At 31.7% G+C, this 23203-nt stretch overlaps 1 protein-coding gene across 3 annotated transcripts in view; it reads left to right on the top strand.

The window, feature by feature from the left end:
* LOC148301584 (DNA-binding protein Ewg-like) overlaps window positions 1-22178 on the top strand; it is a 25297-nt gene extending 3119 nt beyond the window's left edge. For 2 of the 3 annotated variants that reach the window (XM_088273025.1, XM_088273024.1), the window contains exons 2-10: window positions 3624-3866; window positions 4620-4744; window positions 5516-5828; window positions 6664-6776; window positions 7672-7800; window positions 11661-11729; window positions 12388-12526; window positions 13148-13278; window positions 21788-22134. In XM_088273025.1, coding sequence (XP_088129151.1) covers window positions 3674-3866; window positions 4620-4744; window positions 5516-5828; window positions 6664-6776; window positions 7672-7800; window positions 11661-11729; window positions 12388-12526; window positions 13148-13278; window positions 21788-21988 — 1413 coding nt within the window. In that variant the 5' untranslated portion in view covers window positions 3624-3673 and the 3' untranslated portion in view covers window positions 21989-22134. Of the gene's footprint in view, window positions 1-3623; window positions 3867-4619; window positions 4745-5515; window positions 5829-6663; window positions 6777-7671; window positions 7801-10237; window positions 10376-11660; window positions 11730-12387; window positions 12527-13147; window positions 13279-21787 lie in introns of all 3 variants that reach the window. The other variant, XM_088273026.1, reaches the window with a different exon arrangement.
* The last annotated feature ends 1025 nt before the right edge of the window (window positions 22179-23203 follow it).

Consider the following 23203-nt stretch of genomic DNA (forward strand, 5'->3'; position numbering starts at 1 on the left):
TTTTTGTAATTTTTTTTTGCATAATTCTTGATTTCGTTAAATCAAGTCTGTAAACAAGTAAAAAAATAAATAGCGGTAGAATGCAAAACCCCAAAAAATCAATTATAATCCAAGCTATATAATAATCAAAACCAGACTAAAAAGAATCATAAAAAAATGGGGCTCTCATAAAATCCTTGTTGGATTACACAATTGTAGTGTGTTTTTATGCACTACAAATGCACATGTGGTATTGTGTGGTACACTACAATTTTTATTGTGCGATACTTATCACTACAATGTTGCCAGATAGAAATAGGTTTTCTGCGGCATCAATATATGACTTTTTTAAGACTAGCAGGAATTTTAACCAAACATTTGGTTAAACAAACTGGATATTTTTATATTAATTTCGAATATAAGATTCACCTGAATTTTGGAGGCAATTTTTTAATGATAAAAGTGTGTCTTATAGTCTGCAAAATACATACTGTTCGTAGAGCTCCTTTCGTACATCTCCCAAAAAATGATTGCACGCTTTAGCAGTATTCTGTATTTTCTTCTTCTTCTCCTTCTTGGTGTAGGCCTTGTGGCCTGTTTTTAAGAGGGATTAGCCTTCTGCGAGGTCGATTCCCAGCTGTCAATCCATATCTTCAGTGATCTGCCCGGAGTCGTCTACCTTGGGGTTGGCCGTACAGTACGATGTGAGGGAGTCTGGATGGTTTCATTCTCCTCACATGCGCGTGTTGTCTCCTTCCTTGCCTTCCCCACCTAATGACAGCTTCAATCTCGCAAATCTCCCTTATCCTGGCTTTTCTTATTGTTTCGTATACTCTATACTATATTGTTTCATATGCTTCTTTGAGTCTTCATTTCTGACACTCTAAGCGCATTTTATGTGCCAGCGGTGTCCGCTCTACTTTCGATCCCATACGTCATGCACATCATTCTATATTTTACTATCTTTATATGGCCACATAAAAAAGAATCACAAGTAATTAACGCAAATTGAAAAACCAATATAATTAAATATATTTTTTAAATGTTTATTATATTTTTTTGCAAATATGCACATAACGAGAAGTTTACGATGCACATTTTGCATCTTAAAAAAAAGGAATACCCTACAAAACTTGACTTTAGCACACAATTGAATACTGTATTTCAAAAAAGTTTCAAACGGTTAGTGTAAAATGAAGGTAAACTAAGTACCAATATTAAAAAAATAACAGTATATATCAAACTTCATCAAACTTATCTGAAGAGTGGGTGGGGCATTAATGTCGCCATTTTTTCTTTATAAAAATGATTTTTACTGCAAATTTACATAAATGTATATCATTCCTTCCGTTCTATTTTTTGCCATTCTACAGCTAAATTTGTCTGAGAATTCCTATATCTTAAATATTGTTGCTCACTTTGATTTAACACGGACCAAGTCACATTCCGAAGATAGCGCAGCATTTAAATGAACATTATGCAAATATTGCTCTTTTTTCAGTATCCTCTATGAAATAGCTTAAGTACTCTTTAATTTTAAAATTCAAATAACTAGACAATCAATAGTTCTTCAACCGATGCAATTTTTTTATGAAAAGTACATACCTAAATAATAAATTATTTATTTATTGGAAATCAACAGCCATTAACAAAAATAATATAAATATACAATATAAGGAGCCGATAATGAGGCCAATTACTGATTTCACATTTTATAGAACAATATATATAACAACAAGAAAAAGTGAAAATACTATTAAGCTCAAAATAAAATGTGTTTGCCTGATGTGGCGTGTGGTGTGGTGTTGTGTGGTGTGTTGTATTGTGTATTTTGTGTTAGAGTAAAGAGTGTGCAAGGCCTAGAGTTATAGTTGTGAATTATCCCTAAGCCGAGTTCCGAACATGCTTCGCACATTGAACCCTATACTGAATCCAATGCTCAAAACACAACCAAGAACTCAGCCCAGATCCTCTCCACGACCACAACCCACAGTAAATAAATAAAATAGTAATAGTAATAAAAGTAAATAACAAAAATACAACATGTATAAGCCAAGCCGTGTCTCTCACGTTACATTACATTAAATGTAAAATTATTCAGATTTTCTGGGCTGCATGAATCCATTACTTCGCTGAAAATCAAGATGGTTTGCCACAAAAGATGAAGATTAATCCATAATATTTTTATCCCACAAATGTCACGTGATGTTGCAGAAATGCACCCACAAAGTTATGGGTTTGAGTGGTTTCACAGTTTCAGAGTCTGGGTTTGAGTGTTTTTTTTTTACGGGTTTGAGTGTTTTCACACTCTGAAACTGTGAAAACACTCAAACCCTTAATTTTCTGGGTCCAAAACGATTTTCAACTTGCTACCTTTTTACTAAAACTTGCAAATTTGAGTCAAAATAACTGCTCTAATTCAGATGTGTCAATAGAAAAGGTAATTAATGTGTAACTTTTTTTTTACTTGTTTCAATATTTTATCTTACTTCGCGGTTTACTTGCAGATAACAGTTGGCAATTACCGACTGTTATCTGCTAGTGGGAATAATTAGGGCCCATTATTTTTTGTAGGAAATACCTTAAAAGTCCACCTGTTTTACTTTATAAAATTAGAAAATACCTAATGTAGGGCACTGCATCAGATGGATGTGGTGTTTTTTGACCTTCCAGGAAATAGGAATAAAGTACAAGGTACTTCTTTTTACCAAATACAAAAGTAATAAGCACTGCAAGTAACGCCCCTTTTTACAATAACTACTAAACCACTGACTGAAAATCTGATTTAGGAGGGAGTGTTTTTGAAAGCGTTTTGGATTATGCATTTATTTAGGTATATACGTATGCAGTTTTTGCATTCATAGTTTACAATTTTAAGTATAAATTTATCCTTCTGTCTAAATAGACTTACCCGTTCCAAGACAGAACGAAAATTATTAATTCTAATTTTTAATTGTAATTAATAAAATATACATATTTAAATACATTTGTAAATGAGTAAAAAAATGTGTACTTAGTTGCATTGACAAACCCTTATCCGCACCCTAATGGTGAATAGGGCACCGAATCATACAAACGCAGTGTTATCTTGATCGTCAACACATGAAGGAAAGGTGATCAGCCCTCCACTTCAGGTATCAGTCCAGGATAATATTGAATAAATGTTCTTCTAATCCTTATCCACACCCAATGGTGCATAGGGCACTGTATCGTATAGAAAGCAGTGTTATCTTGATCGTTAAACACACGAAGTGTGTTTAACGATCAGTGATCAGCTTTCATAAAAGCATAAAAGTGATCAGCTTTCCGCTTCAGGTACCAGTCCAGGGTCATATTAAATAAAAATTGGACTAAAAAGTCACTGTAAATATTTATTTTGACCCTCTTGGGAATCAACCCGGGTCCTCCAGTATGGTAGCCTAGCGTGCTAACTACTACACTATGGAGGCGGACTATATTGAATAAATATTAGAGTGAAAAAAATCACTTATATTTATTTAACCCCCCCTCCCCTTGAGAAATGAACCCGGGACCTCCAAAATGCTAGCCAAGTGTGCTGACCATAACACTACGGAGGCGGACAATTTACTTCGAAGTAAACAATATTATTTTTTAGTGATTAAAATGTTAAAAAATGTTTCCAGGCATTAAGAAATCGGATTAATCCATTCCTTGGCTGGTAGTGACTGAGCGAATGATCGCAGCGATGAACTCCGTCAGCAACGAGTCAATGGACATGGTGGAGGAGGTGGAGGGAGGGCTCAGCGGGGGCTCCGAGGATGAAGAGGACTGCTGCCCCTCCTCTCCGGGCTCCGGATACGAGGATGGCAGTGATCTCATCACGGTGGCCATGAGCGATGAGGTTACTGCGCAGCTTGCGGCGGCAGGTTAATTATTTACTATTTATAAGAATGCAATTTTCCTTTTTTAGTGTTCAAAAATGAAAATATGTACATTTTTTAATGGTGCAGCGTAAAGGTGGGGACTGCTCGAAGCATTTTATCGTAACGTAATATTCTGGTCGAGCATCCGACTTCAGATGGAGTACGCGGAATGAGCGGCGAGCAGCTTGGCTCGCTGTACTGACTATACGAATGCTCGCATCGTAACGTGTTACGTTACGACAAAATGACTCCGGTCAGTCCCCACCTTAAGATACACACGTAGAATAATTAGCACAGTTGTTTTCAAATGACTTTTATCCTGTACTCTTAGACATATTTACTTGTCCGCTAATTCAGGATCGGATGTAGTGTCCTGTCTCTTGGAAAGGGATGAAAGCATCCAAGTTAATGTGGTAAGATGGCTAGTGTTCCAGACTCTCACTCGAAGTAGATTTGACTTCCACACTGCTGCAACTTGATTCCTATTTTCAATCACAAGCCGCATACTTATGTATATATATAAATGTATGTATATATATATATATATATATATATATATATATATATATATATATATATATATATATATATATATATATATATATATTTATATTTATATATATATATATATATATATATATATATATATATATATATATATATATATATATATATATATATGTGTGTGTGTGTGTGTGTAAATGTATATAAATTTAAATCATTCAACAAAAAAATTAAATTGTATTATTTGATCAGGCCCTGTTGGCATGGCAGCGGCGGCGGCAATAGCGTCATCCAAAAAACGAAAACGACCACATTCATTTGAAACCAATCCATCCATAAGGAAACGCCAACAGAACAGACTGCTGAGAAAATTAAGAGTAAGTTTACTTAGTAGCATATTTAGAATTATCCACAAATGTCGAAGCATGAGTTATTGATGCCAAAATGAAATTATACGCTATATTAAAAAAATAAACAAGTTTTTTAGAAGTCTCCAAATATATTAAAATTTCAATAATATTCAACAGAGACTAGTATCTCAGACTCCTTTAATGAATTCTAATTTTATAACTAATGATAATTGTTTCATAAATAGTCATTAAAATAATTCATACATTATTTTTAATTTATATTAATGACAAATTGTCTCCAAAATTTGACTTGACTTTACTACCATTTAATTTTCAATAATTTTTATATGTGTATCTTAATACCAATTTTCGTAGCTGTACATTTCATAAAGCATTATCAGTAAAATTTAAAATGATTTGTTGAGATGGTTTCCAAAATTATTTTTATTATAGTTAGGACATTTGTACAGAATGGCCAAACAAATCTATTAGGCGAACGTGGTTAGAAATGGAAGACCGAGAAAATCTTCATGGCATGATCAAGTACTTAAAAAAATGTTGAAGGTGGCTAGGTCAGGAGTTGGAATAATCCGCGGGTATGAATGAGCAGATATATGAATGTGAAAGAGTTGAAGAATTTTTGCAAAGACATAGTTGTGTGGCGTTCTTTTCTTTCTGCTTACCCTTGTGGATGTTACATAATGGTTAGTTCGCTAGTTTTGTATAAGGTACATACCTTGACCACTAACACCAATCCATTTGTATCACTAGAAATTTTAAATGATATAATAATTCCAGCAAACTATAGATGAATTTGCAACTCGCGTGGGTCAGCAGGCTGTCGTGCTAGTGGCCACTCCGGGGAAACCAAATACCTCATACCGCGTGTTCGGGGCCAAGCCCCTCGAGGATGTGGTGAAGAACCTCCGCCTTATGATTATGGAGGAACTGGAGCACGCGCTGGCGCAGCAGGCGCCGCCCCCCGTGCAGGACGACCCCTCTCTGTACGAGCTGCCTCCGCTCATCATTGACGGCATACCCACGCCCGTGGAGAAGATGACCCAGGCCCAGCTGCGTGCCTTCATACCGCTCATGCTCAAATACTCCACAGGTACTCCACTACTACGCGCAAGCCTTCGCCCCTTTGTAGATATCGCTTGATAATAATCACCAAACAGATTACTGGGTCTGATCATCGGTTGCGTTGGCTGCGATGGCCGATGATCTAACCTGTATTTAGGCCTCCCGATGATCTTTAACCTGTTTAACCTAACAACAGGCGTGCACTTTTTCGTAAAGATGTGTTTTTACGTCACGCGGATGTGACATATTTTATTATTATTATTTAATAAAATTATCAATGCTTAGAATTCATTGAAAGACGATGAAACATATATTTTTTTATATAAAAACGTTAAGAAAAATAAACAATTGCAAAAAATAAAATAAAAAGTTGTCAGGTAAAAGTAGTCTCCTTTTTGTACTTGTCAGTATATTGACTTCGCTACTGATGGCGCTTGAATAGCTTTCGCCTATTTGATAGATAAATAAAATGAAATAAATGTTTTAAAATAAAATAGTTTCAAATATAAAAAGGATAAAAAAAAGAATATAATATGAAAGTAGGAAGTGTAAGTACGTACATGTCACTGCCTACCAAGTACATGTGTATCCCACACAATAGTGAAGCGCAACTGTTTTGCTCCGTGTCTTGAAGTCATGTTAATACACATACCGATGACTCACACGTTTGTTGAATGACAAAAATAAGTCCTATCCGTTCAAGGGTACAACATATATTCCGAGGATGTTTGTATACGTCCTACCCATACTCAATACTGTTTACGTTTGACGAATATATAAGTCATGCTAGGTTGATAGATGTAATTTTTTCAGATATTTGGGGTACCGAGTGTAATTCAATATTTGTTTTTCTCCTTCAACAGGGCGGGGCAAACCAGGCTGGGGTAGAGAGTCGATGAGACCTCCCTGGTGGCCGAAGGAACTTCCGTGGGCCAACGTAAGAATGGATGCTCGATCTGAAGATGATAAACAAAAGGTTTGTCGTATATTTATATTTTTATTTTATAGGGAGATTTGTTATGCCTTTTTTTCAATAGACATTCATTGACAGATCATGCTTGAGTTGTGTCAAACTGTCACGGTAATTTTGTTCTGTATTGTTTGACATTTCATCATGGAAAGACTTATACCGCAACAACTTTACAAATTATTCAATTATTAGATCCGTTGTTTTCAACCAAAATTTTGTTCATTGCCCAGTTTAATGCAGTGTTTTTCACGTTTTTGGCTCAATGGCTATATATATAAGCAAAATTGCTGCATTTGGGATGATGAGCGACCCGGAGAGACTCAAGAACTTATTTCATCCACAAAAAAACAATGGTTTGGCGTGGTTAATGGGCCGGTGGAATCATCGGTCCATTTTTCTTTAAAAACGAAGCTGGCAACAATGTCACTGAATGGTGCCCGCTATCGTACCATGATAACAGACTTGCTGCCTGAAATTAAAGCCCGAGATCTCGACTACATTAACTTCCAATAGGACAGCGCTACTAGTCACACAGCGTGTGAAACAATAGCTCTATTAATAGATCAATTCGGTGAGAAGTTTATTTCACTTTTTGGACCTGTGAATTAGCCGCCTAGATCGTGTGATATTACACCTCTAGAATATTTTCTTTTAAGATACCTAAAGTGTTAATTATTTGCGGATAAGCCAGCTTCAATTGAGGCATTGGAAGGCAACATTACTCGCGTCATTTGCACCATGCCAATCAAAATGCTTGAGTGTGTCATTGAAACTTGGGCCTATAGAATTGACATTCTAAAACGCAATTGCGGCCAACATTTGAAAGATATTATGTTTAAAAAGTAAGTTAAAAAAAACTGTTCTCTACCCAGCATTTAAAAAAATATTTGATTAATTACAGATCTCATGGACGCACGCGCTTCGGCAGATTGTAATTAATTGTTATAAGTACCACGGTAGAGAGGACCTGCTTCCGGCTTTCACCGAGGAAGATGAGAAGGCTAATGCGAATGCATCAGCCAACTCCTCTGTAAGTATTCTTCCAATATCCGAATGAAATATTTCAACTCTAACCACTAACCGCGTTGATTAATGCTATGTAACAACATGTGCTAAAATCCTGATACAATTTATTAACAAATTAAATATCAAAATATAAATTGTTAACCCTTTAATATTTGGTGTTCAGTAAAAAGGACACGGTCTATTGTTCAAAGTGTCTATTCTGTTACATTGGTTTAAAATCGTTAAAAATTAATGTTTTGTCGATAGAAGTAATATTTGTCAAAATTTATGCAAAAATATTTTTTCCTCCGCAGTTGAATTCCCATAGTGGACCACTACATTATGTAAGAATAAATATTTATATATCCACGTTTAAAAATGTGTTAATTGCTGAAAGGGTTAATATTTCTGTATTTTGGTATTGTCAGATTATAATACCGTTACCCAAGAAATTGTGCAAATGGACCTTTTTCTGCAAACAACGAATCCAAAGATTTTGCAGATATACGGAAAGATTCATGTTGCGTAGAATTTTATAAATATTTTTTTAAATGTTATCAAACTCGAATGAACTCGCATGTTTTATACATAAACTCACGAACTATAAAAATGAATCATCTCAAATTGATCCGAGTATGGGGGCTAAATTGAGTTTCAAAAATGTTCTAATTTCGATGGTTTGTATTACTATAAAGAAAATACTCAAAATCCATTATTTGAGAACCTTTCCTCCAGTAGTGAAGTGGTATAGACACAGATAGAGTATACAATTTGTTTACTTTATGGGTATGTCCGATATGCATTACTCTCACACTTTTGATAAGGGTAAAGAAAGGAGAAATAATTAAATGATGAACAAATAATAATAAATACATATGTATTTTATTTATTGTTTCGGCATTCACTTTGTGGTAAAACATGATTAAATTGTAAATGACAACTCATGTTTTTTACCACTTGAGTATTACATTTATTTTTAACGACTAGTTTCGAAAGCTACAGATTCTTCCATCTACGGGTTTGAATATAAACTAAAGTGCATCCAAAACTAGTTGTTAAAAATAAATGTAATAGTCAACTGGTAAAAAACAAGCATTTTCATTTACAATTTAAAACATAAATAAGTATTTATTTTCTTTGGAAAATCATATTTGCACATTTTTTAGGATGACAGTAAAAATCTGACAATTGAAATTCCAACAACGGTTAATTATCCTGTAGTTATCTCTGACTTCTGTAAGGCCAGCATTTTCTTTGACTTTTAAATAATCTTGTTTATAACTACATAATCTACTTCAGGGTTCGCAAGTTATATTATTCAGTTGTATTATTATATTATTCACTATTGTAAACGTTTAACACCGGACCAGTTTTTTAAATTTTTTTTTATTTATATTGCAAAAAAGTCAACTAATTTCTCATCGGGTTTTACAACAAATTATTATACTGGATGTTGATTGTATTAACCTGTGGAGTGGTACTAACACACCTTGATAGTTAATCCTTTATAGGTATGTTGAATTGAATTTCTTAAGTGTGTAGTAATTTTTATTCTTTTATTAATTACAATAAATTGGCATTTACTTTGTAAAATTCAAAAATATAAATATATATTATTCGCATAATTTAATATGTAAATTATGATTCTACTGAATTTATTTTTGTGACTGAGGGCACTATCAACACATTTCAACTCAAATTATACATTGAAGTACAAAATTTGTAACGCAAGCATTAAAGCTAGATTGTATTTTTATGTAGCAAGTGAGTTTTTCCAAGAAGTGTGTTCAGACCATATGTATAATATTCCTGGTTTAGATGCTTCGTAGTAAAAAGGTTAGTTATAATCTCTAGGAGTTTACGACCCGGTCGGCATATCTGTTCAAATTTAAGATACTTTTCAATTTACTAACAAAGGTTTATTTAAAGTCAACTATGAAAATTCTTCAACAAATATTTGTAGTATATGAAAAATGTATTTACATGAATGTGCTGATTATCCCATACAAAATCAGCATGTCATGGAACTCTGACATTTGCAATGCTTAAAAAAAAAGTACAATTTCTCCCTTCTCATCTTTGGAATGCTAAGGAATCATTCATTTTAAATCACCAGCATTAGGTACAAATTAAAATTAAATCGGAAAAATGTAAGTATTAACTATTTCTTAAGTACTTAGTCCAAATGAAATGTTACTTTTTCCATTGTTACTATCGTCGGGTAATGAGGTTTTTGCACTAAAATTAAAATTAATGATCTAAAATAGCATTACCTTGTAATTGGAGTAATACACTACAATGATTATTATCCGTGACACAGCTGCTTGGCCTCGTAAAGACATTTTCAGCGGCAGAGGTTGAATTATTGATGGCGAAGCAATGATGGTACAGGTAGGATTACGGGTACAGGTACAGGGTAGTCTGGTGTATGGTGAAGCATGACGGATGTTATGTTACGGCAGGTGTGTGAGCAGGTGGGCGTGGTGAAGTTGCAGTCGGGCGGCGGGGGCGGTGGGGGTGGGGGGGGCAGCATCATGCTGCAGACGGGCGGAGTGCAGCAGCAGGTGTGCATCGACTCCATGTCGCTGGCTGACGTCGATGTTTGTACCTTCACAATAACCACTCTTTTGTCTTGTGTTATGTTGCCTTAGCACTCATTTTTTTGCGTATCGTCGACGTTACATTTATTTTTTTATTATTTCGCTGTCTGTGTTTTTGTTATTTTCTATGTGTAGAGCTGCATTATTTCCTTTGTTTTATGTACTTACTTTAAAGTTTTCCAACAATGCTTTATACACTGGCTGTGTCGATTGTTAACTCCTTAAAGACCTTGGGTACCTAACGTGTACATGTATTCACTAAAAATAAAGATTAACTTAAAATTGGACGACTCTACTTGAAAAAGTGACATAATTATTGTATTTTGCATTGAAAACTTTTGAAATATGTATTTATTGATTTTGAGCCGTGGAATTGCAAAATAAAAGAAAGTAATATTTAATGAACTTTTCCCCATTTCAACATTATACATACATATATACATATTCCTTTTATGGCATGAATTTTAGTAGTTCAAAAAAATATTTTTAGTAAAAAAATTTTTTTTTTAAATGCAGATATTCCAGTGTAAACTACATTATACATATTTACTCAATTTTGCATTGCAATAAGTGTAAGTTTAAAATAAATAATATCCCGTCAATATACATATTTGTGGCATATATTATACTTTGTGATTTTTCACTCTCTAATTCACCCTGGACTGGCATTTGAAGTGCAGGACTGAAAACCTTGCCTTCATGTTATTAACAATTAAAATAATACTGCGTCACTATTTTGCAATGACCTATGCACCATTGGGTGCGGATAACGGGTAGGAGGAGATACTATCTGCAGTTATTAGTTACTTTCATTGCATTATATCATAACTCTAGACCAGAAAAGAAGATTTGCCGTTTTTTAAGTGTATTAGGCACATTATTATTTTTTTATTATCATAAAAATAAATTTCGGTAGTTTCTTATTATTTTCCACATTCATATTATTAATTTTGTGTAAGTGTTATGTAGTTTTTTATAGTTATTTTAGAAATGATTATCCAAAACTATAGTATTATAACTAAAACTAAATAAAATAAATAATCTGCTCCGCTTTACTTTTTATTAAAAAATAAATCAGAGTTATAAAAAAAAGGTTTCCTAGCAGGTAACAATGTCTATGAGATGATGTTTTTCTACTTTTATGTTGTTTAAATCAAAGTATGTAGTGTTTTCCAAATAAAATCTAATGAGGCAAGCAGTTAAAACTGAATTGTAAATAAAATTTATAAAGAATTGAAAAAAATATTGTGAATAATTTGTTAAATAAGTTCTCCTTTATTTCCAGATGTCACAGTATGCGCCAGCAGTATTACAAACTATCACCAATCCTGATGGAACTGTTTCCATAATACAGGTATGATTAGAAAATTAATGATTGAGATGAGAAGATAAAGTTCATTGAAATAAAAAATCAATAGTCATATTAAAAATTACAATCAATGGTAACAAAAATTATCTATTAAAAGGTTGATTGCGAAAGCTTATCAATTTTAAGAACTGTAATTCGTATTATGCCATTATTCTAAAAAAAATTGATATTCTGTTTTTTTGAAGAAAAAACAATTGACTGAAGAAAAAAATTTAAGATAAATAAAAAATATAAAAAATGGTCCGAATACAAATAAAATTTCAAGAAAATATAAATAAAAAAGTGAGGATTTTTTATTAATTTTTTGAGTTTGAATTTCGGATTTCTTCTCCTATTTTTGTTATTTTTAATTACTTACTTCGAAAATTTAAAAAAAATAATTACTTCGATACATCACTATGCATTAGTTTCCAAATGAAAAATGAGAGTTATTATTTTTAAGTATTTTTTTATAATTCTTTACTAAAAAAATTTTGAATTTTGGTCTCTTCAATTATGAACTAATAAATTTCTACTGTTACATTTTTTTAATGCTACTAAAAATAGGTGCGGATGAGTGACTTTTGATAATCCCAATGAGATATTTTCTCAAATGATATAAAGTAAGATTAGTAAGATCACTGATTGATTTATTTTATATCAGATTCACACAGGCGGGCCCGATGGCATGCACACTGTGCAGACGCTGGAAGGGGCAGACGGGATGCCGGTAGATATCAGTAGTGTCACAGAAGCACTCTCACAAGAAGGACAGATCATCATTACCGGAGAAGATGGACACGGTAATCTAATACATTTTGCTGTTTCTCTCTGAAGCTGGCAAGTCTCAAGAAGCCCGTTTCACAACCTGGTCATCCGCACACCGTATGTTATTTTCCGGTGAACCCGTATTATCAAAGCTTTATAAATGTATTTTAACCCTTGTTCCTGTATATATATTTTAAAAAAAGCTTTATTTATTTACACAAACATGTATGAAATACAACACATTTACAAATGCTCATATAAAAATATTATATCTTGCATTACAAATATCCTTCGATACCCTTTATTTCTTAAAGTATATATTTATATATGTAATTTATGGTAACCAAGGTGGTCGGGTATTATCGCTTGGATAGATAATTATTATTAGAAAATACTTTCTTTCACATTAAATAAGAAAATTGTCAAATCATAGTCAAAACGTTTATTAAAAATGTTGACAAATTGGGTTAAATATTACTAGATGCTTTAAATTTGTATCTTGATAGACATACATCAATAAAAATGGAATACTAATTTGTATAATATATGAAATTCCGATTGTAAGTAACCTTTTTTACGGGTTCATAATATAATATAGTGCAGAGAAAAATGAAGGGAAGTGGTAAATAGGTTTGTGTGGTTGAACTGTCCTGTAGGTTTCCCCGTGTCGGTGAGCAACGTGATCTCGGTGCCCGTATCGGCCAGTATGTACCAGACCATGGTGGCCAACATCCAGCAGATCCACGCCGGCAGCGATGGCACGGTGTGCGTGACCCCCGTAGTGCAGGTACCCCCCGCCTCCTCTAACCATAACCCCACTCTCCTCTATAGGGACGGGAACATTATCATCGATGTCTGCGGCAATGCCAAGGCTGTCAAGATGGAAATAGATAACGATATAAGCATCTTGAGTTAGCCCAGGGAATGTAAACCAAAGTACAAAATACTTGGATATGATATTTCATTTGTATGGCGTTGTCAGTATATTATCATAGTCCTCATTTACTCTACTCCAGATAAGATGAAAATCTGGCTGATCCAATTAGTTATGTTGCCAAATGTGAATGTGTCTATGTATTTGTGTCATATACAGTATCTTCTTAAGAAATTAAGCTAATCAATAATATACTAAAAAGACAATTTTACATTTTGAGATTATTTTGTCTCTCTAAAATTCTCTTTCGTTTACTTGTATTTTGATGAATTGACACATGTATTTTTTTATTATTTAGGAACAAATTAAAGCAAACAATACATAGATACATACAACATTATAAAAACAACTGGGCTAATTTTCCTCTATAAATGTCTTAAGCATGCGAGGTATAAAATAAATACAACAGTGTACTAAAGTCAAAAAATTATTGAAAGAGTTAGACAAGAAGTGCGAATTTCACGGAGGTAATATGAATATACAGTGAAATCTCAATCTAACATTCTTCTAAAATATTTTTTTCACTCTTTTCAATGCTGAAAAGAGTGCGGAAAACATTGTAATTTAAGTAATAAAATAATAAAAGTATTTTATATAATAAATAAATAAAGTAATAAAATAATAAAAGTATTTGTAATAAAAGTATTTTATTTGGGAAAAACGTAGCTCTGAAATTGTATTTTTTTACTAAAAAGAATTTACATGGTTAAAATCACCTACAAATACGGGAGTGCAAAAAAAAACTATTAAACCCATTAATTTCTAAGTGAAATACTTCTTGAATTTGGGAAAAAATATGATTTTTGACATTATGAATTAGTAGGGTCAAAATGACATTTTTTGACTGGATTTAGATTAACATTGTGACATCAATCGACCCAGTTCTCTCCAGAGTTGCCAATCGCACCGAAATTTTGGTAGATCTGTCGAAATTTGCTTCTACCTGTTAACCTTTAACACATGGCTCTATATCATATTTATTTCACCTACTTTGATGTTGAGTTTAACTTGACATTATATTTTTCAATTTCTATAATTATACACACTATAATTCACCAATACAAGACCTCCTTTTTTGAAAACTACATATTTTGTAAATCAGTTAAGGAATTAGTACTAGGTAGAAAATAATTGATCACAAATTGAAGAGTGCTAAGGGTTAATCTGCTAAAATTGGTTCCAAATTTACTAGTTTTCAGCTTTTTAGGACTTTTTTGGGTTCAAATAAATATACAATATGATTGGCAACCAAAAATTATGATAAAAATATTTTTTTAATGATAATGTTAAAAAACGAGGGTAGTTTGTGGAAATCTATTTTTTTTAATAAAATATATGTATGTCTATATTTTTAAATGCACTATCATAATTTTTTTTCATGTATTGTTGAGGTCTTGTTGAGTTCACTAAATCGAGGTGTTGTTTATATGAATTTTTTAAGATTTTTTTTTATATTGAGTGATTTTAAATTGAGGTTTCACTGTAATTTCTTATTATGTATAAACTGATAATTATTACCAAAAATGTTGGTGCCTTACATCATATATCTTTATGGATGTCATTGTGTTCTCTACACATGTGATAAAGGGGATTAAGAAAACCTATATTTGGTCAAAAACGTTTAACTTTAAGGGTGTCTGGATTGCGCAGTTTATAGTCAACGTGTAGATTTATGTGGTGAATCAGTGATGAGTGCGGGTTACTATGTAAGATCTTATAAAACCATGTATAATGTTTTATTATTTGTAAGACTGTTCAGTGTGAGAACCTTGTAGTATCCCTGAAGTTATGGGTACTGGGATGAGTCAAAGCTGTGAATGCTTACACCTTTCAACTTTTCTATAAGTATGAAATTTTCCCGAATTAAACGACCTTTGCAAAGTCAGTATATGTGTATGGCATCCACCTGTGTTGTGGAGTTCATGGAATGACAGTGTATTGTAGTAAGTTAGATAGAGTATTTTTTTAGGACAAAACCATGTTGCTGTACACAAAGTGATTGGCGACCATGGTTGTATGTATATGTAAGTATTTAAGAATGAGGAATTTGAAAGCTTTACCAAAGCAGATAGCATATTGATTGCCTCCTCATGTTTTTTAGATATTACCAGATTAGTGAATGTATCATAATAGAAGATAAATATCCTAACAGGAAATGTCTTATCATTCTAGGGACTTTTTAATTTTGCGGCCCCAATATTTACAAAATTCGAGATTGTTATGAAAACATTTTTCGCTAGAATATTTTACTCTAAATAATGGATGGAGATTGTCTACATTTGAAAGTAAAACTTCTAGTATAACCTTTGGAATGTGTATAACATTTGATTAAGTGTGTGTGATAAGTTTTTTTTAAATATAAAATTGAGTTAGTCCCATCGTTGACTGAAATTCTCAGAATGGTATAACTTTCAATCTGCAAAAACTTTTGGAGGCTGTAAGACTATTAGATGTATGATCCATTTTTCACTTAATGCAAGGTAAGTTGAAGTTTCTTAATAAAATGAAGATGATGAATAAACATTTACAATTGTTTATACATCTCAGAAATCATCTGTGTTAAATGTGACCTAATTGTAATATACCCGTGTTAAACAGAGAGTTTTGTTTGTGGTTGACTTAAAGGGTAATCCAGAGATCTTCAAGTTTAGACTGCCAATTAGTTTGGGTGACAATAAGGTCCTTTTTTACGGAAATAAGTTTTCCACCTCCTTTTTTATTCATAAAAGTTTATTCTCGAGAGCATAAAGTGTGCATCTATTAATGAATATTTCTTCACTTTTGATAGAAGAATAAAACTACATTTGCATGAGACATAAAATCATAATTATTGTTAAGAGTTTCTAAATGAATTTAGGTTTCATATTCTTGTCTTTACAATGTGTATAAAGACGGAATATACCGAGTTACAAAATACTACTGTGAGGATTTTTCCCTAATAAATATATCTGGTACCAAACTAATTAAAGTCCAAATCATAAGCACCATATATGATAAATGTGATATTTTTTGTACTTTGAATTACACGGTGTTTATATTCCTTTATATACATCACTGTATTCAAGTAGTTTTGGTCTATATTCTGATTAATGTTAAATATTATTTTAGTACATATTATGCACCTCTTAGACCTGAGTTTTGCGATTTGTGATTGTGAGAGTGAAATTGATTTATTTTTGCAATAATAATAAATATTTAATGGTATACTTGAGAAATGATGTAAACATTCATCTGTTCAGGTCTAAGATAGTCATCTACCAACATAGTACACATATTTAAGGTTTCTTAGGGAAATTATTTATTATTATTGATATATATTTACATATTATAATATAGCTAAACAATGTCAATAAACTTTGCCAGCAGCTGTGGGAGAAGTCAAATAGTAATGCAAGTGCCAAAACACAAAGATACCCATAGTTGGTAAATACGGCAATTTGGAAAACTGCCACCAAATGACGCTTATTCTATCTTACTATTCGGCTTCATTACCGACAGAGTTACATTACTGACAAGGTTTATCTGTATACATATTTATTTATTCTTATTGCTTCATTTATGTACCACGCACCATTTAAATTTTATTTTAAAGCAAAGTAGCTCTTTATTTTTATGAGAACTTTAATATATATGTGTATAATGATTCTCATCTGTTTACATATTTATATTTTATGATTTTTTTTTTTTTTTTTTTTTTTTCCAAATGTATATATCGTAAGTACTCGTGTTTTTTTTTTTTGATGCCTGTAAATTAGTCAAAAACTCTTTATCGGTTTACTTTATTATCATTGCTGTGCAATTAAATTATTCAAATACTTACATTTTATTTTGTTATTGAATCACTTAAATTAGTAAATGAAAATATATACATGCAACACATATTTTTTTTAAAAATACCTTATCCTTCAGTATTCGTATTTGTAAGGGTACTCTTGTACATTTTTTAAGTATTTGAATAGAGAAATCCATTACTAAACTGTTGCCTTTGAAACAATCCATCTGCAAATATTCAAACTGTCTAGCCACTACATACATATATGTATATTTAACACATAATCATCATTTGGTATCCAATATGTACATTGTAACAAAATAATCTATTTTGCTCTTTACAGTTTGTGAAGATTTTTATTTTATTTATTTTTCGTCATCACACATTTAGAAATTTGAATTTACAATAATGTGTCCTCATTAGGTTCTCCTGTGCCGAGGGCACATTTTATAATACTTGTTTATTGAATTAGTAATTTAGCCAATCAAAGATGAGATGACCGATGATATGATGTATTTCAAATCTGCCCACCTACATCATTAAATTATTATTACCTCTTTGATACACAATTTTGTTATTCAATGAATTATATTATAGTGTACGAGATGTATATACTCTTGTAAATACAGAACACAGTTAATGGTTGTTTTAACAAAACAACTGTATCGTGTTGTACAAATCTTTCTTTGAAATTACGTAATATTGATTTGTGCATCTTGGACTTTTAAAAAACGACACCCTGGTTAAGCTGCTTCCTGGTATATATATGAAAATTAAATTCTTAATTTGTTCCCTTATTATCTTTTCCTATAAAACTTACTTATGACGCTTTCAGCACTTCAGCCTTACGAACTCGTGCAATATTGAATACCAAATGTTAATATGTTTTACGTGTTAAGTATCCTTCAATGTCAAAATGTTTTCTGGTATAATGCCTTTGCAGGCGAGTAACAATTAGGTAATGGTCATACTCCTTGACAACGATTTTGAGTCAATTCAAAAGAATTAACAATGCTAACCTCTAGTATTGGAGAATGTTGACGCTTTGTTTATTTACATTTAGAACGACTGAGAATATCGGTAATAGAATTGTATTTTGTTACCATCGTGTAAGGTTCTCATATATATATAATGTACTATGTACAGGGAGTGTAACATTTATGGATAGATAGTTATGTTTTGCTTTTAGATGTACTTTATTTATTATTCCAAAACTTACAAAGGAGACCGGTTTTGTGCAAACCCATTTATGTGAGATTTCAATGCTACTTTTTTCCAATGGTAATTTCTTTGAATTTCCTCGGAATATTACATTTAAGATCTCATGAAAACTAGAGTCATCTTAATTTATTGTAGTATTTTAACTTATTTATAATTAATTTGTTCCTAATAACATTTTGTACAACTGTATGCGTGTTAACAAGAAATAATCACTTTCAGTTTTCGTTAAATATGTTATTCTCTCGCTGGCAATTTTTCTTTCTTCTTTTGTTTTTATCATTATATGTAATTAATAAGTAGCAAATCACATTTGTTTTTCATTTTGTAAATAGTTAGAGACCGTTTAAAATATAAATCACCTATTACAAGTTTTTTTTAATATATGGAAGAATCAAATCATTAATAGATTTGGGTATTACGATTTGAATTTTTTTGTAATATCCTTCAATTCGGACTGTTTAAAATAAACATAAATAGTGAAGTATTGGACTTGTCCAATATATCGGGTATTAGATTAGATTACATGATTCATAAAATGCAAATCATCTGCAATAATTAGTAAATTTATATACATGTAGAACACCTTACTATTTATATTTTATCCCAGTATTATTAATAAGCATGTTAAATTGGTTTTATATATCTCAAGTACCACTTTAATCTTTACCTTAATAATAAGATTATAGAAACATTATGTTGAACAGTGTTTTCTTATGAGTTGCCTGTTTTAAAAATGCATTATGTATTGAGAAGTGATTATCCCAAGTAATATTACGTATGTATAAAGTACCCGAACAGTCTTTCTAGATTTATTTATAATTTTTTGTTGATTGCTTCTGTATTAATAATTTGTTTATATAATTTTTATTTAAAACCAAAGTTTATAGTTTTGTATGATAAGAAATATGTTGTGTTTTTGTCATTGTTATTTGTACATTTGTTTCATAGATGTCTGTAAAATAAATATTATTTGCCATATTGAGTTATTTTATTTTATTTTTTTGCATGTTTATTTTTTTTTAATAGTTAATTGTTTTATATGCAGCATGATTTTTATATTTGAATTGAATACACAATTTGACATTTCAAGCACCGCACAGAGGATACATTATCAAATATGTACAGTACAATATTAAAACTATTTATAAAATAATACTTTAAAAAAAATGCTTACTGAAAAATAATATCCAAACTTAATGCATAATATTTGCAAGTTTTCCTTCATATTATAGGGTTCTTTTGAATGCTTATGAGGCCTTTTATAAAAATGAAAAATGATCTCATAAGTTTTAATTCCCAAAATACACCAAAGGGATTTGATTTTTAAAGTTTTAAAGGGAAATTATGTCATTTTTTTGTTAAAGTTTGGCAGTTTTGGGTGGTGTATCTATATCTCATACACTACGTATTTGGTTATAGTTTAGCAGCCTTGGCTAGTGTGCCTACACTACATTTTGTCCGTGGTTTATATGATAGTAGGGCTTATATGATAGCCATTTTATTCATATTTTAATGAGTTTGTATTTAAATTTTTAATACTGAATTTAAATTTAATTAAGTTTAAAATAATTACAATAAAAATTATAATGGGGACATTCACATACTTGAAAAAAATTACAAAATTAGTATTCCACACAGACCCAATGAATATTTCACACGACCTACGAAATGACACTTTCGTGAAGCGGAAATCTATAACGCTGCAGCCGAAAATTTGTTTTCAGGAACTCCAGCATTGCAACATAATTTTACAGTTTGCCAGTATCGAGCTATTTAATATTGTCTTAATTTATAAACAGGAAATTATAAATAAAAACACAATTTTCATATATTTTTACTTTAGAACTTCAAAATTGATAAATGCACATTAAATATTCAATATCTTTGAAATGTTATCCCAGATTTTTTCCCTGTTGTTAGTTATAGATTAGACTTTTATGATTTATGTAGGTATGTAAGAACTATAAAATGCATGTAACAAAATATTTTTAGATAGGTTCATATCACTCCATTTTTTACATCTCATTTGTTCTTCCAGATTATGTTGTATTTGCAGTAGAAATATTATAAAGTAATGATATACTGATCAAAATATTTTATCTTTTTTTTAAAACCGTGTCTATCACATTGTTCATATCACTCCATTTTTTACATCTCATTTGTTCTTCCAGATTATGTTGTATTTGCAGTAGAAATATTATAAAGTAATGATATACTGATCAAAATATTTTATCTTTTTTTTAAAACCGTGTTTATCACATCGACTACACCTTTTTTAAAAAATAAATATTTTTCTTAAGTGTTTTTATTAGAGGGAATAAAAAAATTACACTTTCATTATTACTCATCCTTAGGTTAAATTTAGTGCCGATTATGTAATTTTTCTTACTATTGTGACGTGGCTGTTCCTCTAGCAATATGCAGTTTTATCCACCGCAATTTCACATTAAAAAAATTACGACCACAGCATCTAAAGAAAAGTGGTCCAAAGAGATTATAATCAGAAGACCCAAAATCAGAGGGTTGGAAAGCAGATTTAGTACTTCGAAACCCAAATGGTCTAATGGTTTTATGACCTGGCCATCTGCGCGTGCAATACTCTGTGTTAAACTCTTTCAGTACCCCTCTTGTACCGACTTTATACAAACTAAGCTCATCGATTCGACATATGGAATCGTGACTCATGCTATATAACACGCTATCTCATTGGCAGTAACTCCTCATTATCGTCGCTAGAGTTTGCTGAATTTTCCCTCATTACATGTCATGCTTGTATAGCCACTCTAAAACCTATCCATTTACTAATAGTCATTCCTATGCACTGAAGCACCGCCCGAATACCAAGTTGAAAGCCTATGATGAATTTCAGTCCATGATACACCTTCCGACTAGAGAAATCAGGTCACTGCTTATTGTTCCTCCTTGGTGCTAACTGCTAGTTTATTGAATGGATTGTGGCAGTTCTCAGATAAAATGTCCTTGCGCTTGTCATATGACTGGAGTAGTACCAACTCTAAGCATGCATGCAGAGAAAGCAGCATGTAAATCTGAGGATGTGTTATAATGAAAGTGCGGATAATTTTTTACTCATTCGTTTATGATAAATAGAGGGGTAATTTATTTTACCTTCGTAGTTGCTTCATATTTAATTTTTTTTTCACAATATTTATTAAACTTTGGTCTTCTTTCAAATAACGTTGTTTATAAGGTTATCCATTAAACCCCAATATGAACTTATTGCTCGTCTATTTTCACTTAATGCCAAATTATATATTTAAGTTATATGTGGTGTATAGCATTCTCATACACTTCTGCTCATATTTCAATATGTTGAAAGGGTAGTTGCGAGTTAACTGTCTTATAATCTAGGTGGATTCCAATGGAGAACCGATGGACACCATCTCTATGGGACCGGGCATGACGCAGATGATGATACAAGGCCCTGCAGGTACAGAGCCTCAAGTACTGCAAGTGTTAAGTCTCAAGGATGCTACTGCACTCACTAAAGCAATGCAAGCTATGGGAGAAGTCAAGGCCGAACAAGCTGAAACAATTCTGAGTGATCAATAGTACTATATAGCTAGTCAAATGTCCAATTTAACTTAACTCTGTGGCAATTATAAACTTTAACTCCCAAGAGTGAATGAAGGTCATCAAACGTAAATTTTAAGTACTTTAAAATTTAAGAGTAGTGAAAAGACGTTGACTAGTTTTGTAAATAATAAATCATCGACATAAAATAAATAGACATTAAAAAAAATGTGCATTTAAATGTGAGTATGCTAATGAATCAGTGCGAGACAATTTTCTTCGACCAGTACAAGGTTTTGCTTTGAGTATTATACCATCCATCTTATGATCCAGCAAATTTTTTTTAAACCAGATTATTCAAGGATAATAAAAATTATAAGTTGAAGTAGAAAACACAAAATCTTTAAAAACCATTTTTTTTTACTGCTACGTATAGTTACGATTGAATTATTATATTGGTTTCTTTAAAAGTCTATCTGTTTTAACCTTAATTTGTTATGGCGCAATATTTCTGACAACTTGACCTATAACCCCAAGCGCCCGCTAGAGGGCAGGGCAGGGGTGTACACAGGAAGGGATGTTGATGCGTGGACCCGACCCCTATGAGATTGATACAAAGGACACTTGTTCTTGTACTGTCATAGTGACCTGTTGAATAAACCGACTGATTTTTAATTAGACTAACTGCCAGTTATTTGTTACTGATACGTTCAAAATATTATTATAGATAATTTCATTATTTCTTTCATTTAATATTGACCCGTTCCTGGCAGATCATCATAAACAACATTTAAAAATATTGTTTTATTTTAGTAAATCCTGGTAAAGAAAAATAATCTTATCCTGTGGACCAATCCCCAGAGTGTCCTTGGACCACTCCCGTATACACTTTATTCCAATGCATAACTACATTTGTTTTGAGCAGATTTTGTCAAACCAAACTATATTTATTTACGTAACTGGCGTTAGCGATAATTTGCTGGGAAAGGGTCAATATATTGGAATAATATTTAAAAGAAAACCTTCGACTGGATGAAAACCTCTCAAAATATTTCACTTCAGGTATTGCAATTGATATTCTCAATGCAATTAATGAGAGGTTGAATAAATGAATTGCAAACATAAATGTTTAGAAAAATTAAATACTGATATTGTGTAACATTAGTCACAAGAAAAAGAAAATTGTGAATATTTTTGATGTTATTATGTTCCAAGTATGTTTTGTTCCAAATCTTGAATGTGTCAAGTAACATA

This window comes from Brachycentrus maculatus, unplaced genomic scaffold (genome assembly GCF_059751285.1).
Source record: "Brachycentrus maculatus isolate JH-2025_06_01 unplaced genomic scaffold, ASM5975128v1 h1tg000537l, whole genome shotgun sequence".
Taxonomy (NCBI): Eukaryota; Metazoa; Arthropoda; class Insecta; order Trichoptera; family Brachycentridae; genus Brachycentrus; species Brachycentrus maculatus.